The sequence below is a fragment of the Rana temporaria genome, chromosome 4 (assembly GCF_905171775.1).
Source record: "Rana temporaria chromosome 4, aRanTem1.1, whole genome shotgun sequence".
Classification (NCBI taxonomy): domain Eukaryota; kingdom Metazoa; phylum Chordata; class Amphibia; order Anura; family Ranidae; genus Rana; species Rana temporaria.
This window is the reverse complement of record NC_053492.1, coordinates 87,737,562-87,753,093: the sequence shown is the minus strand read 5'-3', so window position 1 is coordinate 87,753,093 and position 15,532 is coordinate 87,737,562. Positions and strand designations below refer to the sequence as shown.

The window sequence follows — 15,532 nt, the reverse complement described above, 5'->3', positions numbered from 1 at the left end:
TATGACTTTTATCTGTATTGCCGGGAACCGACAATTCGTTATAGCCGCAAGTAGTTTTAAATTCATTTTTTTCCATTTTAGAAATGTCATTTTGTGCAGGGACTGTTATAAACACAGGAAACATGCACTGCTTTACAGGCATACTATAGACACCCCCCAGGTACGGAATTTAAAGGAATATTTCACTTTTACTGTTTTACTTTAACCACTTAAGACCCGGACCATTATGCAGGTAAAGGACCTGGCCCCTTTTTGCGATTCGGCACTGTGTCGCTTTAACTGACAATTGAGCGGCCGTGCGGCGTGGCTCCCAAACAAAATTGGTGTCCTTTTTTTCCAACAAATAGAGCTTTCTTTTGGTGGTATTTGATCACCTCTGCGGTTTTTATTTTTTGCAATTTTGAAAAAAAATCAACATTTTTAACTTTTTGCTATAATAAATATACCCCAAAAATATATATAAAAAAATATTTGCAGAAGGTCCTCCTACAAAGAAACAGTTTCAGACCTGCTTAACATCTGCCAGGATTATCCCACCTTCTTTTTTATGGCCTAGCTAGTTATCGCGTCCTGTAGTAGCTTGCTAAGCACCACTACTGTCTCTCCGTGCTGTTTCTAGAGGCACCTCCCAAATACATACAGTATCTCACAAAAGTGAGCACACCCCTCACATTTTTGTAAATATTTTATTATATCTTTTTATGTGACAACACTGAAGAAATGACTCTTTGCTACAATGTAAAGTAGTAAGTGTACAGCTTGTATAACTGTGTAAATTTGCTGTTCCCTCAAAATAACCCAGTCTCCGAAGGGAGGGAATCATGTTCTGCTTCAGTATGCCACAGTACATGTTGGCATTCATGGTTCCCTCAATGAACTGTAGCTTCCCAGTGTCGGCAGCACTTATGCAGCCCCAGACCATGACACTCCCACAACCATGCTTGACTGTAGGCAAGACACGCTCGTCTTTGTACTCCTCACCTGGATGCCACCACACACGCTTGACACCATTTGAACCAAATGAGTTTATCTTGGTCTCATCAGACAACAGGACATGGTTCCAGTAATCCATGTCCTTAGTCTGCTTGTCTTCAGCAAACTGTTTGCAGGCTTTTTGTGCTTCTTTTTTAGAAGAGGCTTCCTTCTGGTATGACAGCCATGCAGACCAATTTGATGCAGTGGGCGGCGTATGATCTGAGCACTGACAGGCTGATCCCCCACCCCTTCAACCTCTGCAGCAATACTGGCAGCACTTATACATCTATTTCCCAAAGACAACCTCTGGATATGATACTGAGCATGTGCACTCAACTTTTTTGGGCGACCATGGCAAGGCCTGTTCTGAGTGGAACCCATCCTGTTAAACCTCTGTATGGTCTTTTTCAGGGTCTTGGCAATAATCTTATGTAGAGCAGCAATTCTTTTTTTTTTTTAGGTCCTCAGAGAGCTCTTTGCCATGAGATGCCATGTTGAACTTCCAGTGACCAGTATGGGAGAGTGAGAGCGATTACACCAAATTTAACACCTGCTCCCCATTCACACCTTAGACCTTGTAACACTAACGAGTCACATGACATTGGGGAGTGAAAATGGCTAATTGGGCCCAATTTGGACTTTTTCACTTAGGGGTGTACTCACTTTTGTTGCTTTGACATTAATAGCTTTGTGTTGAGTTATTTTGAGGGGAAGGCAAATTTACACTGTTATACAAGCTGTACACTCACTACTTTACATTGTAGCAAAATGTAATTTCTTCAGTGTTGTTGCATGGAAAGATATAATAAAATATTTACAAAAATGTGAGGGGTGTACTCACTTTTGTGAGATACTGTATATATCTATATGTCCACATGAGGCGCTAAAACAGGAAATATTATACAGTCTTTTAGTGGAAAGGGAGAGACGAGATCCCTGCACCAGTTTCAGTGTGTAATGAAACGCCTCTGACGATGTCCTATTGGATGAAACACGTTAGGCGAGCCCTGGAGACACAAGCACGCTGCGAGCCGTGGCAGTTTATGAACTTTTTATTCTTATGCTTGTTTTATCCTTTGATGTAAGTACAATTTTAATAAATTACCTCATCATTCTGTACAGGGCTTCGCTATATTGGGCATACCCAGGCTTGGTCCGCATACATCACAATAAAACAACATTATAAAAGAAAAAAAACCTTAACAGTAGTGGCGTTATTGGCACTAGAACAAAGCTCCATGCTCCAGTAGCTACTGAGATTGTTAGAGTATTGTAGCTATCAGCTGCTCAGGGGTATTAGTAAGCCATATTATATAAGAAGGAAGTCCACAATTTTTAGGCATGTGGATTGGACGTGGGTTCAATTGCATACAATATACGTGCCCACCCGGTCTTTTGTAAGGTAATCTACTAATCGGGAGATTAAGAGTCAGCATTGGTAGATAGGTCCTCTACCCAAATGTCCCAGACCTTGTGGAACTTTTTGGAGCAACCTCTCGTATATTTGCAAATTTAAACAAATTGTGCTGGCTGCTTTTAGTCTGGATTAGATTCCTAGTTGTTTGGTAGTGTAGATACCCACACATTGCTTTACTATAGATATTATATATATAGATAGAGAGAGAGAGAGAGAGAAAGAGAGATCGCTCAATAAGTTGACTGCCACCCTACTTTTATCATTACAAATAATAGATGGCAACAAGGTTTTTCTAAAAATCTGTAGGGTTTACACTAGTTCAATCTTAAGACTTGCTCTAAAAGGCTAAAACCTTATGAATGCCCTTTAATGATTAACTTTGTATTTTGTACAAATATTTCTCTGCCGTTATTAGCTTGCAAACATATAAAGATGCAATCTTTTTTTCTGGATGGGAGTGTAGATTGCTGATGTAACACAGACCTTTCTATAAAATTGCAAGATAATTGTGTCTAAGATGCCATATTAGTCATGACCTGGTGCCTCTCTTACTACCACCTAATTCCCAGATGGCTTACAATTCCGCAGACTTTCTTGGTTCCTGGATTTTCTTTTCTGCTGTGCACCCTTGTTATGTGTGTGTGTGTCATTACAATATACCGTGACAGTGGTGGTTGGAGAAATGTAAACACAGTGTTCTGTTACAGGTGCATTGTTGTAGAGGTAAATTCTTCCGCGTGAGCAGAAACCTTCGAGCAGTTGGTGAAAGCTAATGCCTGCAAGAATCATGTCTTGTGCTCGTTCCACACCCACCCTTGGCAGCTTCACTATGTCTCCATTTACTTACCTAAGTAGAGATGTGCATCGTCATCACCTCATGCCTTGCACACCCCCCCCTTCCCATCCCCACTTTGTGTTTAAAGTACATGTTATAAAGAAAAGGTTAAAGGATTATTCTTCCTTTGTACAACAAATTACTTTGGGGGCTAGTTTTGTTTTTATTTATAAAGAGTTGAAAATCCAGGCTGAGAAAAGGAATTGCAAAATTCTATGAAGAAATTGCCAAAAGATTTACATACGTGTTAAAATTGCAAAAGGAACTATGCAACTCAGAGCTGCGTAGGGGTTGACTGGCAGAAAAGTGGACCTTTCCTTTCAATTTGTACTCTGGGAAGTAACATAATGAATAAATATGGTGTCTGTGAATATGTGTCTAGTACAGATGGAGATGGGTTTAGGCAAGACTTCATAGGGGTCCCTAAGAGTTTGTTTGAAGAATAGTCCTAATTAGGTTATATACTCTGATCCAAAGTTAATGTGCCTTAGGGCAATGCCACCAAATATGAAACAACATGCCAAGCTGGAAACAGGTGGTAAATAAGCAAGGAAAAGGGGATCTGATCCCTCTGAATAAGCCAAAGCACATGTAAACTAAGCAAGGTGACCCAGCTGGGATGTCTGTTTAGCATAGGCTGTGCTGGGGGCTGCACAGTGAAGAACGCAAGAATGGGACTGAAAGTGAAGTTATATGGGAGAATTTTAACAGTTTTTTCTTCGCCGTTGAAAGGAAGTGTTTCATTAAAATATTTGAGTACCATTTGAGTATATTTGAGCATTTCTGAGTGCTTAAACGTCTGACAAGACAAAATTTGATTAGGTTGGAGATAATTATGCAAATTGTATCACCTGGGTCTGCCTGAGGAGGTGGAAGATTGCAGTAAGAGATATATGTAAAATGCACTATTTGTTTAAAACTGAACTCCAGGCAAATTACTAAACCCATGAAATAGATAAAGGGTTGTTTTACCAACGAAAGGATTTGTATTTCTGTCCATCCAGTCCTTAGATTCATAGCGCTCTGCCACATCACACAGTCCTATCTGGCAGATTAGGAGACCTGATTTCTCTCATCTGGTGTTCAGGAAGACTAAAATGGGTATACACATATCTAAAGCAGGAATCGGATGAATTTCAATCCATGTGCATCCCTGTCTGTTCAACAGAAGCCAGTTGTCAGACCAGCATCTGTTGAACAGTCATGCTGGAAAACCAGCATTTGATCAGTGCTTGCATTCAATGTCTGTAGCACTGTTCAGTGTATTCTGACAGGGTGGAGAGTCCCTGCTGTCAGAATACATAAGCACAATGGGGGAAATTCCTGCATTCACATCACGTCTCTGAAAAGGGATTCGCGGGCTGATCATTTTTCAGAGACGTTTGACAGTTGGTGAGGAGGCAATGTGATATCTCCTTGCTGCTACTCAAGACAGGTAGCAGAATCTGAATTCATGATAACCAAATATAGATGCCTCTGCCCACATGATCGCTTGATTCTGACTGTGTTGATGGGGGGAATCTAGTGATTTTCTTTTCTGCAAAACCATTATTGCAGGAAAGAAAATCAATCTGTCTTTGGTTGGCTTTACACTACCTACTGGCTCTGACTTACAATGTCATTTAACGCAGAGTCTGGCAGAGGAAGTGAGTAGAGAAAAGCCGGCCATAGATGGTTTTGGTGCAGCAGGAACCGGCAGAGATTCGAACCATATATGGGCAGGCTGAATGTACCCAAGTTATTTGATTAACTTGGGTACAACAAGCCTGTCTAATTTTACATCCGATTTTATTACAGCCACTAGCAATAATCACTGTGGTCTCTCGTCTGGGATGGCTTCCCTGTTTTGAAGTAATGGTGAACAGGCACATGTTAATCCAGTGTTGAATGCTAACATTGGTCCAGGCTGTGTGCTGTTCCCGGAGCTTGTGTAACCTCTTGTGGGGGCTGTCTTGGCCAGCAGTTTGCTGCTACGATTGAGTTGAACTGAAGCCAAGGGTTGGAATGCAGCTAGAGCTTGATGGTGGGAGCTGGGACGCAGCGTTGGCTTCAATGACATCACTGGCGTGCTTGCTGCGTGTTTTGTAGCTGCTGGGGTAGAGGAACACTAAGGCTGGTCATAGATGGAGCAATTTTCTTTCCTGCAACCATGGGTTGAAGGAAGCTACCCCCACCGGGAGCACAGCCACTAGAAATAGTCACATGTAAAATCCGACAGGCTGGTTTTACCCAAGTTGAAAGACAACTTAGGTTAATTCAGCCAGCCCATACATGATTCAAATCTCGGCTGGTTCCTGCTGAACTATGACCAGCTTTTTTTTGCTCACTTACTCGGTCAGAACCAGGCAAAGCACGTGAGTAGTGTAAAGTCGGCCTTAAACGAATTGATAGTCTTTCCTGGAAAGAAAAGCCGCCCCCAGTGGGAGAACATGATTATTGCTAGTGGCTATAAGAGCTGCTAGCAATAATTGCATGAAAATATGACAGACTGGTTCTACCCAAATTGATTAACTTGAGTACATTCAGCCTGCCCATACATGGTTCAAATCTTGACCGGTTCCTGCTGATTCAAAGCATCTATGGCCGGCTTAATGGTTCTTTGTTTGCATATGTTACAGCGATGCTTTGTCTGTCACAGTAAATCCTCGCTGACCAGAGGTCTGAAAGGGGCACCACTTTAAAGTTAGGGCAAACACTGCCACTGTCCCTAAGTGGCACAGTACCCCCAGCCAGGACCTATGCCTACTGGAGGTACCAATACTGTAAACTAGCACGTTCCAAATGAAAAAAGTTGCTGCTTGTAGCTCAATGTAAGCTCACACTGAGCGGAGGAGTCTCCTTGCCCCAAAGGACAGGAATTGGTGTTGGAGCAACCAATTACCAAGCACCAACATTGCCACATAGTCTGAATGGACCATGAGTTTCACATGTTGCTGCATACCAAGAAGTTCCTGAAATTTGTATTCATCCCCAATGGCTGAAAATAGTGGCGATGAATTATTGGAAGGGTGCTGTTAGTGGGGCTAACATGAAAATCAGCATGTTCCTTTGACCTAAAGTCAAGTTTCCATTTATGGCTTTAAGAAGGAAAATCCATTGTAATTGAGTGAAAAGTATAATCCCACAAAGAATGAGTCAGAAAAGGAAATAAGAAATTCACAAGACCATTTACAGTTAAGAGCGTTATGTTGTATTGTGAATACCCTGACAGCTCTCTACACATGGCTGACTTTCAATGAACAATCGCACCAATAAAATGTACACTGTAGAAAACTGGATATACTTGATATACATTATGTTTTAGTTTTCATTTTAAACATGTATTACCATGCTCTGTTTAAGTGGTGTAGTAATGGGCAAATACTGCCGAGTAAACCAGTTTTGATATATATTGTGTCTGGATGATTTTTGCTGTAGCGTAAGAAAAATTCCTGGAAAGTGCACTGTGAGTTGAATGCAAAATGGAAATTAAATGTGTTAATTTTAAAATCACATTATCTTTTGAAAAGAATATATGTGGCTTTAAAATGTCACTGGTTCAGCTGGCCATGCATGGCTCGAATTATGGCCCATTCACAGGAATTTGAGTCATGGATGGTCCTGCTGACACTACCTGGCCCCCCAGATGGGGGGAAAAAATCAGTCAAATCGCCGCAGGTGCAGGCTGTCAGACTACAATAGCGGACAGTGGAAGATATATCCATCCGCAGTGCTTAGGGGAATCTATAGATTTCTCTTGTTCAAATCATTGGTCTGAATGAGGAAATGTTTTACGTGTATGGCGAGCTTTTTGGTTTCTATTTGGATTTGAGTTTTGTATGCTGGTATTAAGGCAAATAGCAGTTCAACATTTCTAAACCTTCTAAAATCATCTCTTCCTTTTTAAATTTTTGTATTTCTTTTTTATTGCATAGAAAGACAGGCTTGTGGAATAAGTCAATTCAAAGAGTGACGTAGAATTGCAGTAACCAACAGCACACAATTAGGTATCGGAGGAAGTTAAAAAAAATTGTAAGACAATTTGTGATTGGCTTTAAGGTTGGCCACACATGAGCCCAATTCTATTACAATTTGGCGTTGGTTTAACAAATATAAATGTTGATCAAAATGGCAGTATCTCTTGTTTACAGTGCCTTGAAAAAGTATTCATACTTCTTGAAATTTTCCACATTTTGTCATGTTGCAACCAAAAATATAAATGTGTTTTATTGGGATTTTATGTGATCGACCAACACAAAGTGGCACATAATTGTAAAGTGGAAGGAAAGTGATAAATGGTTCATTTTTTTTTTTTTTTTTAAATAAATATCTATGCCTAATATTTGCCTAAAAGCAAAACGCTATTAGTGGTTGAAAAGTAACACTGCACATCAACCTGAACACACCATCCCCACCGTGAAACATGGTGGTGGCAGCATCACGCTGTGGGGATACTTTTCTTCAGCAGGGACAGGGAAGCTTGTCAGAGTTGATGGGAAGGTGGATGGATTCAAATACAGAGCAATCTTAGAAGAAAACCTGTTTAAAGTCTGCAAAAGATTTGAGACTGGGGCAGAGGTTCACCTTCCAGCAGGACAACGGCCCTAAACATACAGCCAGAGCTACAATGGAATGGTTTAGATCAAAGCATATTCATGTGTTAGAATGGCCCAGTCAATGTCCAGACCTAAATCCAATTGAGGATCTGTTCACAGATGCTCTCCATCCAATCTGAGAGAGCTTGAGCTATTTTGCAAAGAAAAATGGGCAAAAATGTCACTCTAGATGTGCAAAGCTGGTAGAGACATCCCCAAAAAGACTTGCAGCTGTAACTGCAGCAAAAGGTGGTTCTACAAAGTATTGACTCAGGGGGGCTGAATACAAATATACTCCACAATTTTCAGATATTTATTTGTAAAAAAAAATTGAAAACCATTTATCATTTTCCTTCCACTTCACAATTATGTGCCACTTTATCATAAAATCCCAATAAAATACATTTATGTTTTTGGTTGTAACATGACAAAATGTGGAAAATTTCAAGGGTATAAATACTTTTTCAAGGCACTGTATCTGCTTGTGTAGGTTTAGGATTAGAAACCACAAACAATTCTACCTGAAGTCACACAGAAAAAAAGTTTAGTCTTAACGATTGCTCACACATATACTTCAAACAAAAGTATTAAATAGTTCAATCAGTTGAACTTGTGAGGTGCTGGACTTGAATCTTTTATCTGTCAGGGAGCGTTGATTGAGCTTGATGACTGAACCTCAGCAGCTCTACCACAAAGTGGACACCCAAAAATGGACAATGGCCTCCACTGAGGCCGACCAAAAAGACCACCAGACGGTCTTAAGAGTCCATCATCGGTTATTGTTGATAAAGTTGAGACATCATGAAGATAAATTGTAGCCAAAATACCAGGCAGCTTGGTGAGAGGGTGACAAGAGTTGGTGCAATTCTTCACAACTGAAAGAAAGACAAAATAATTGTCATTCTCCCTCGGTCTGGGGCTCCATACAAGATCTCACCTGGTGGAGTTTCAATGATCATGAGACTGGTGAGGAATGGGCTCAGAACTACATGGGAGAATCTTGTCAATGATCTGAGGGCAGCTGAAAACAATTGGTAACACTGCACACTTATGGGCACTGGTGAGGCTGCACTTATGGGCACTGATTAGGTGGCACTGATGAGGCACTAATATGCCGCACTCATAGGTGGCACTGGTGGGTACTGATAGGTGGCATGGATAAGCGGTACTAATGGGCATTGATGGGTGACACTGGGCATTGCTTGACAGCAGTGCTGGGCATTGATGGGCAGCACTGATGGGCATCACTGATAGCCAGAACTGACTGGCATTGCTAATGGGCACTGATTGGTGCCACTGGTGGGCACTGATTGCTGGCGCTGGGGGGCACTGATTGCTGGCACTGGTGGGCAATGCTGGGCACTGATTTGTGACACCTAAATTGATATACTGTAATCATGGCACTGATTACATTCCTTCCTGTCCCCCTGTGAGGAGATGATGCTGATCGGCTCTCCTTGCAAACACACTGTCAGTGTGAGGCGAGGAGAGACGATTACTGGCATCTCCATGTTTACATGTGACCAGCTGTGATTGGCACAAGAGCGGCCGTTCTGGAACGCCGTCATGACGTCGTCCCAGAACAAGAAGAGCACCACTCCGCCATCATTTGACGGCGGGCGGGCGGCAAGCATTTAATGACTTGTAGAGGATCTGCAAAGAGGAGTGGGACAAAATCCCCCCTGAGAGGTGTGCAAACCTGGTAGTCAAGTACAAGAAACATCTGACCTCTGTGATTGCCTACAAGGTACCAAGTCATGTTTTGCAAAGGGGTCAAATACTTATTTTACTTATTAAAATGCAAATCAATTTATAACTTTTTTGAAATGCGTTTTTCTGGATGTTTATTTTTTTTGTTCTATGTCTCCCTGTTAAAATAAACCTACCATTAAAATTATAGACTGATCATTTCTTTGTCGGTGGCAAACGTACAAAATCGGCAGGGGATCAAATACTTTTTACCCTCATTGTATCCTGCTCTTCTATGGTGTGGTATGCAAAGAATAAGCTCAGTGGTGGTAAGTGGTTTTAATGAGTCATGTCAGTCCAAACTATGGTTTAAGGCCCCTTTCAGACGTACGGACGAACGGTCCGTTTATTACAAGTACGTTTACGGACTTGTAATGGTTCACTATGGGATTGCAGACGTTAGCGGATGATGCATCCGCTAACGTCCGCAACCATCCGCGTCCGCAAAGATCCGCTTTTGCGGTCCGTATTCATCCGATTCCCCATAGGGGAGAGCGGAGGAGAGACATGGCGGTCTCTGCACTGTGTGCGGGGACCGCCCTGTCTGCCGACAGCTCAGCGGGGATTACGGAGGAATCCCTGCTGAGCCAAACGGGGTAACGGAGCGGATCAATTACAGGTCCGCTCCGTGTGAAAGAGCCCTAAGGGATTTCTGGCCCAGTAAGGGGAAAAACAAACTGAAGTAAAAGTTCAAACAAAGTTGCCCACACAAGGAATTTTCAACAGCTAGAAGTTCAAAAAGGTTGAGCCACCTTGCATCCTTTTCGGCCGCACTTCTGCTCTTGGCCCTGGTCCTTTAGGCCCAGATTTCTAGCTCACTCAGCATTATATGTTGCAGCACCCTGCTGCACAGGCCCACTTTTGGCCTCTAGATAGGAGTTCCCCTGACACCCTGGGCTCTCACTCTTCTGAGACTTACAAAATCCATCCAGTCCCCTGGACTCACTAGTTTCCTCAGCTCTCTCAATCTTGCAGACTCACTTAGCTGTCCCAACTCTTTCAGTCCTGTGGGTAGGCCATCTCTCTCTCTCTCTCTCTCTCTCTCGCTCCTAAATGGATGACCTCTCCTGGCTGGAGCACACACCTGTCTCTAAACAAGCCCCCCAATTGTGTACACCTATGCACTCACACACACGGAAGGTTTCCAAGACCTGGACACAGGATTGAAGGCTTTGTCCCACCCTAAAATCTTTGAAGCCTTCAAACTCTAGGCCCTGATCCAGGATTACAAAAACCCAGAGAGATGTGAACACCATTTTCTTCGCTCATAGTAAACACGCTGGAGCCCTGAACTTTTCAAAAGTTCAAATCTTGTGTGCTTTTTTTCTTAAACTTCTTTTGTGGCAGAGCCTCACACTGTCACAATGGTACAGTAAAGGAAGTAAGCGTTGTCGCCCTAGGACAAGACGTGTGTTACTGGCACGATCATCAGGCACAAAAAAAGGAGAAAAAAAATTAAACGAATACAGCCACCACATCTAAGGACTGCTAAGCCTGGGTTTAGGCCCCATTCATACATGAGAATAGGGGCATACAAAGATTTCCTGAGGCAAGAATTAGCAGACTCCTGTAGCAGGAATCGCAGAATTATGTGAAAAATCTCTACAGAGGAATGACATGCTGACAGTGGCTGCATTTGTCTGTGGCTGTCTGCATGTAATCACACATAGAGCAGTTACCTGTGGATGGGTATAGATGATCGGCCCTGGATGCAGACAGTTTGCATCTAGGGGTGATCATTTGTTTCTGCATGGGACCTTAAGCCTGGTACACATTACGAGTTTTTTCTGTTTAACCCAGCACATTGAACAATAAAACTGTCAGCTGTGGTTGGAGCTGCTATACTAATGGTCCAATGAATGACTCCTATGCATACACAGGAGTGATATCATCCCACACCAGCCAATCATAATGGCCAAAGACTTGCTCCTGGAGGAAGCTGGGTAAATGTTGCCATTGCGACTTCATGGGCTATGGACTGTTAAAACATAGGTGAGTATTTCTTGCCTTTTGGTTCTGCTTTAAATTGAAATGGCACCATGATGACAATATTGTTAAAAGATTTTTTTGTAGTACTATATAATAAACAGTTTAGTAATACAATTCTATATTGAGTGGTAACCATATTTTACTGATTGAGACAAATTATTATATAGGATTTATAGAACAGTTTGCACAGTGCTTTAAAAAAGAAACGGTACAGCTACAATACAATTTAATACAAGCGGTCTTGAGGTCCCTGCTCATGAGAGCTTACGATCTAAAAGGGAGGATCAAGTGGTATAAAATGTAATAACTGTGTGGAGTTTTTTTGAGAATTAGTTTCAGGATTTTGGGTAGAGGTGAATAGTCTTTCCTGAAGATGAGTTTTCAGAGGGATTGCCTAAAGCCAGACATGGTAGGAGATAGCCGAACTGATAGGGGTAGGGAGTTCCATAAAATTGGAGAGGTTCTAGAGGAGCCCAGGAGGTGAGCATGGGAGAAGGTGACAAGGGAGCTAGAAAGGAGGAGCCAAGAGGACAGTTTGGGAGATATTTTGAGCTAATGTTGGTGATGTAGTTTGGGGCAGAGTTTTGGATAGCTTTGTATAGTGTTAGTATTTAAAATTGTATCCATTGAGCAAACTAATGCCAGTGGAGGGATTGACAGTGAGGCGTGGCAAACACAGAGCCGGTGGTAAAGTGGATGAGTCGGGCAGTGCAATACATGATAGACTGAAAGGAGGATCATCTGTGTAAAGGTAGGCCAAAGAGAGAGGATTCAGTAGTTAAAGTGGAGGTTCACCCTAAAACGATTATCTTAGGCCCTGTACACAGGACCGAACATGTCCGCTGAAACTGGTTCGCGGACCAGTTTCAGCGGACATGTTCGGTCGTGTGTACGGCCTATCGGACAGGTTTCCAGCGGACATTTGTCCAGCCGACCGTTTTCCAGCGGACAAAAATTTCTTAGCATGCTAAGAAACATGTCTGCAGGAAGCCTGTCCGTCGGACATGTTCGGTCGTCTGTACAGACTCACCGTACATGTCCGCTCGGCCGAAAGCCCTCGCATGCGTCAAGTGATTCGACGCATGCGTGGAAGCATTGACCTTCCAGGGCCGCGCACGTCGCTGCGTCATCGTCACTTATCGTGTACGTGCGGATTTTTGTTTGATGGTGTGTACAACCATCAGACAGAAATCTCCGAGCGGACATGTCCGCTGAAAACGGTCCGGCGGACAGTTTTCAGCGGACAGTCCGTCCGTGTGTACGAGCCCTAACATTACATCCAGCATACTAACGACATGTACAGTATGCAGGTATTTTTTTTTTTCGCCGTACATACCGTTATATTGTTGTTTTCCCCCCGGCTTCTGATTCCCGCGGGACTGGGGGTTCCTATCCCTGGGTTAGATGATTGACGTCTGGTGAAAAACTTCCCATGGCGCATAAGGCGCGTCACCAGTTTTCCGTAAATAGCCGATCTGCGAGTCAGCGCTATACGGCGCCTGCGCCCGTCGTGTAGAGCTGACTGCGCAGGCGCCATATAGAGCCGACTCGCAGGTCGGCTATTTACTGAAAACTGGTGACGCGCCTTGTGCGCCATGGGAAAATTTTCACCAGACGTCAATCATCTAACCCAGGGATAGGAATGCCCAGTGAACCTCCACTTTAAGGAGAAAGATAACATGGCAGTAAATTAGTAGCTTGGTGGTGCCATTGGTTAAAAATGGGGCAATTTTTTAAAATTTTACAGCTATCATACATTTTTTTAATTTTTTTTTTTTTTAAGGTTAACTTTTTTTTTTTTTATTTGTTTATAAAAACCTAACAAACCCTATACAGGTGTATTATCCTAGCGAACATCGCTTCAGTCAGCTATCATACATTTTGAATGGTATGTGTAGATGTGATCCGCTGATACATCCACATTTTTTATTGTCTCCATGAATCTGGGGGTTTGGCAACCATAACCAAATATCAAATGTAATTTGTAAACACCCCAAAACTCTGGGCTTTTGTACACCATAATGCATGTCATGACCTGTGTTCTAAAGCTCATTACTGTAACCCACTGTGGATGTGCATTGCAAAGCAAAGTGAATTGTGCTCCAATGCACATCTACAGAATGTTGCACCCGGCTTTATAACCTACCAATGTGCACATACTGTATGCATATGATTTGTTGCATTGCCCTGAGCTAAAAAAAAGATTGCACATGACCTAAGTTTACATGCACTGACAGCAAATACATTTTTAAACTGCTGCATAATGCAAAGCACCCTAGCACACAAAAATGCATGCCTTGGACTCCACTGCATTATTGTGTGAATGGGCTCTAAGGAAGATCGTGCCTGGAGGTGCTTGGTGCCGAACCTTACAAGTACATGAAGGATAGTTTCACAGCACCTGCCTCTCAATATTCTCCGATTATTAGTGTAACTCTGCTTTTAGAAACTGTTAACGGTAGATTGCTTTTTGTTTTCATTACAATATTCCAGGTTTATGACATGGATATGTTAAAGTGGAGGTTCACCCAAAAAACATCTATATAAGATCATATTCTTTATACTTCCAACATGTACAGTAGGCCATTTTTTTTTGGGCTGTACATACCTTATTATGGCTATTTTCAATCCGGCTTCCGGGTAGTCACCCCAGCGGGTAGGCGTTTCTATGCTGCGGCGCAATGTCATCTCCCAGATGATTGACGTCTTTGAGAAAAAGTTCCCCCCCGGCCAGATAAGGCCCCCCCCCATTGCGTAGGCGCATCACAGAGTTTCCGAAAGAACCCGAACATGCAGAGCTGCGAGTCAGCTCTACACGGCGCCTGCGCACCGAATTGGAGCCGCGTAGAGCTGACTGCGCAGGCGCTGTATAGAGCTGACGCGCAGCTCTGCATGTTCGGGTTCTTTTGGAAACTCTGTGACGCGCCTACGCAATGAGGGGGGGCCTTATCCGGCCGGGGGGGAACTTTTTCTCAAGGACGTCAATCATCTGGGCGAAGTCCCAGATGACATTGCGCCGCAGCATAGAAACGCCTACTCCCGCGGAAGTGACTACCTGGAAGACGGATTGAAAATAGCCATAATATAGTATGTACAGCCCAAAAAAAAAGGGCCTACTGTACATGTTGGAAGTATAAAGAATATGATCTTATATAGATGTTTTTTGGGTGAACCTCCGCTTTAAGTTTTAATCAGCACTGCAGCCAAAGCCGCTCAGTAAGACACCGAAAATACTTTTAGATCCTACCCAATCAGAATGTTTTCTGAGCTTAGAAATGGCATTAACATTGTAAAATGCCAGAATGGTGACATGATTCTATAGGTTCCTGTGTAGTTTTGCTCACGTGACACTCAATGACATGAAATCCTAATTGTTTCCATCTTTCTTCTTTTTTTTTTCTTTTTCTTATAGCAACATCTGTGAACATTGGAGATTATATGACAAAACAAAATTCCCTAGAAGCTACGATTTTGTCCTGTCGCTTTTCTCCCTTATACTGGGGGTGGAAAAATCCATCATCCATCAGGAGGTGGGCTTGGTGGAGGAGAATCTATTCAAGGACCTCAACAAGAAGAAGCCAAAGAAAAAGGCCAAAAAGTCACAGACATGACATTTTTAAAATATTGTTATTGGAATTGTATGTAAATAAAAACATATTTATGTAAAGCTTTGCCATATGTTGTGTTTTTTTCCCCCAGATATGATTGCAATCCCAGGCATTAGGACATACTTGTCACCTATATCCAATATACATATTTGTAAAGCATTCAAAAGCAATTTAATTTTGATTTGCATTTAAATTAAAGGTGGTAAAGATAATTACAGTAAAACCTTGGTTTGAGAGTAACTTGGTTTTAGAGAATTTTGCAAGACAAACAAAATATTTTAATACATTTTGCCTTGATATAAGAGTAGCGTCATGTCATAACTGAGTATAAAAAAGAAGAGAGGAGCCTCCAAGTGTAGCAACGTGGTTACATTTAATGAAGCTA

General features: G+C 42.4%; 1 protein-coding gene across 2 annotated transcripts in view; it reads left to right on the top strand.

Moving 5' to 3' along the window:
• Positions 1-15,206, top strand: part of TAF1B (TATA-box binding protein associated factor, RNA polymerase I subunit B) — a 187,738-nt gene extending 172,532 nt beyond the window's left edge. The window contains exon 15 of one of the 2 annotated variants that reach the window (XM_040348618.1): positions 14,952-15,206. In XM_040348618.1, coding sequence (XP_040204552.1) covers positions 14,952-15,150 — 199 coding nt within the window. In that variant the 3' untranslated portion in view covers positions 15,151-15,206. Of the gene's footprint in view, positions 1-3,099; positions 3,228-14,951 lie in introns of those variants that run through there. The other variant, XM_040348619.1, reaches the window with a different exon arrangement.
• Positions 15,207-15,532: the final 326 nt, after the last annotated feature.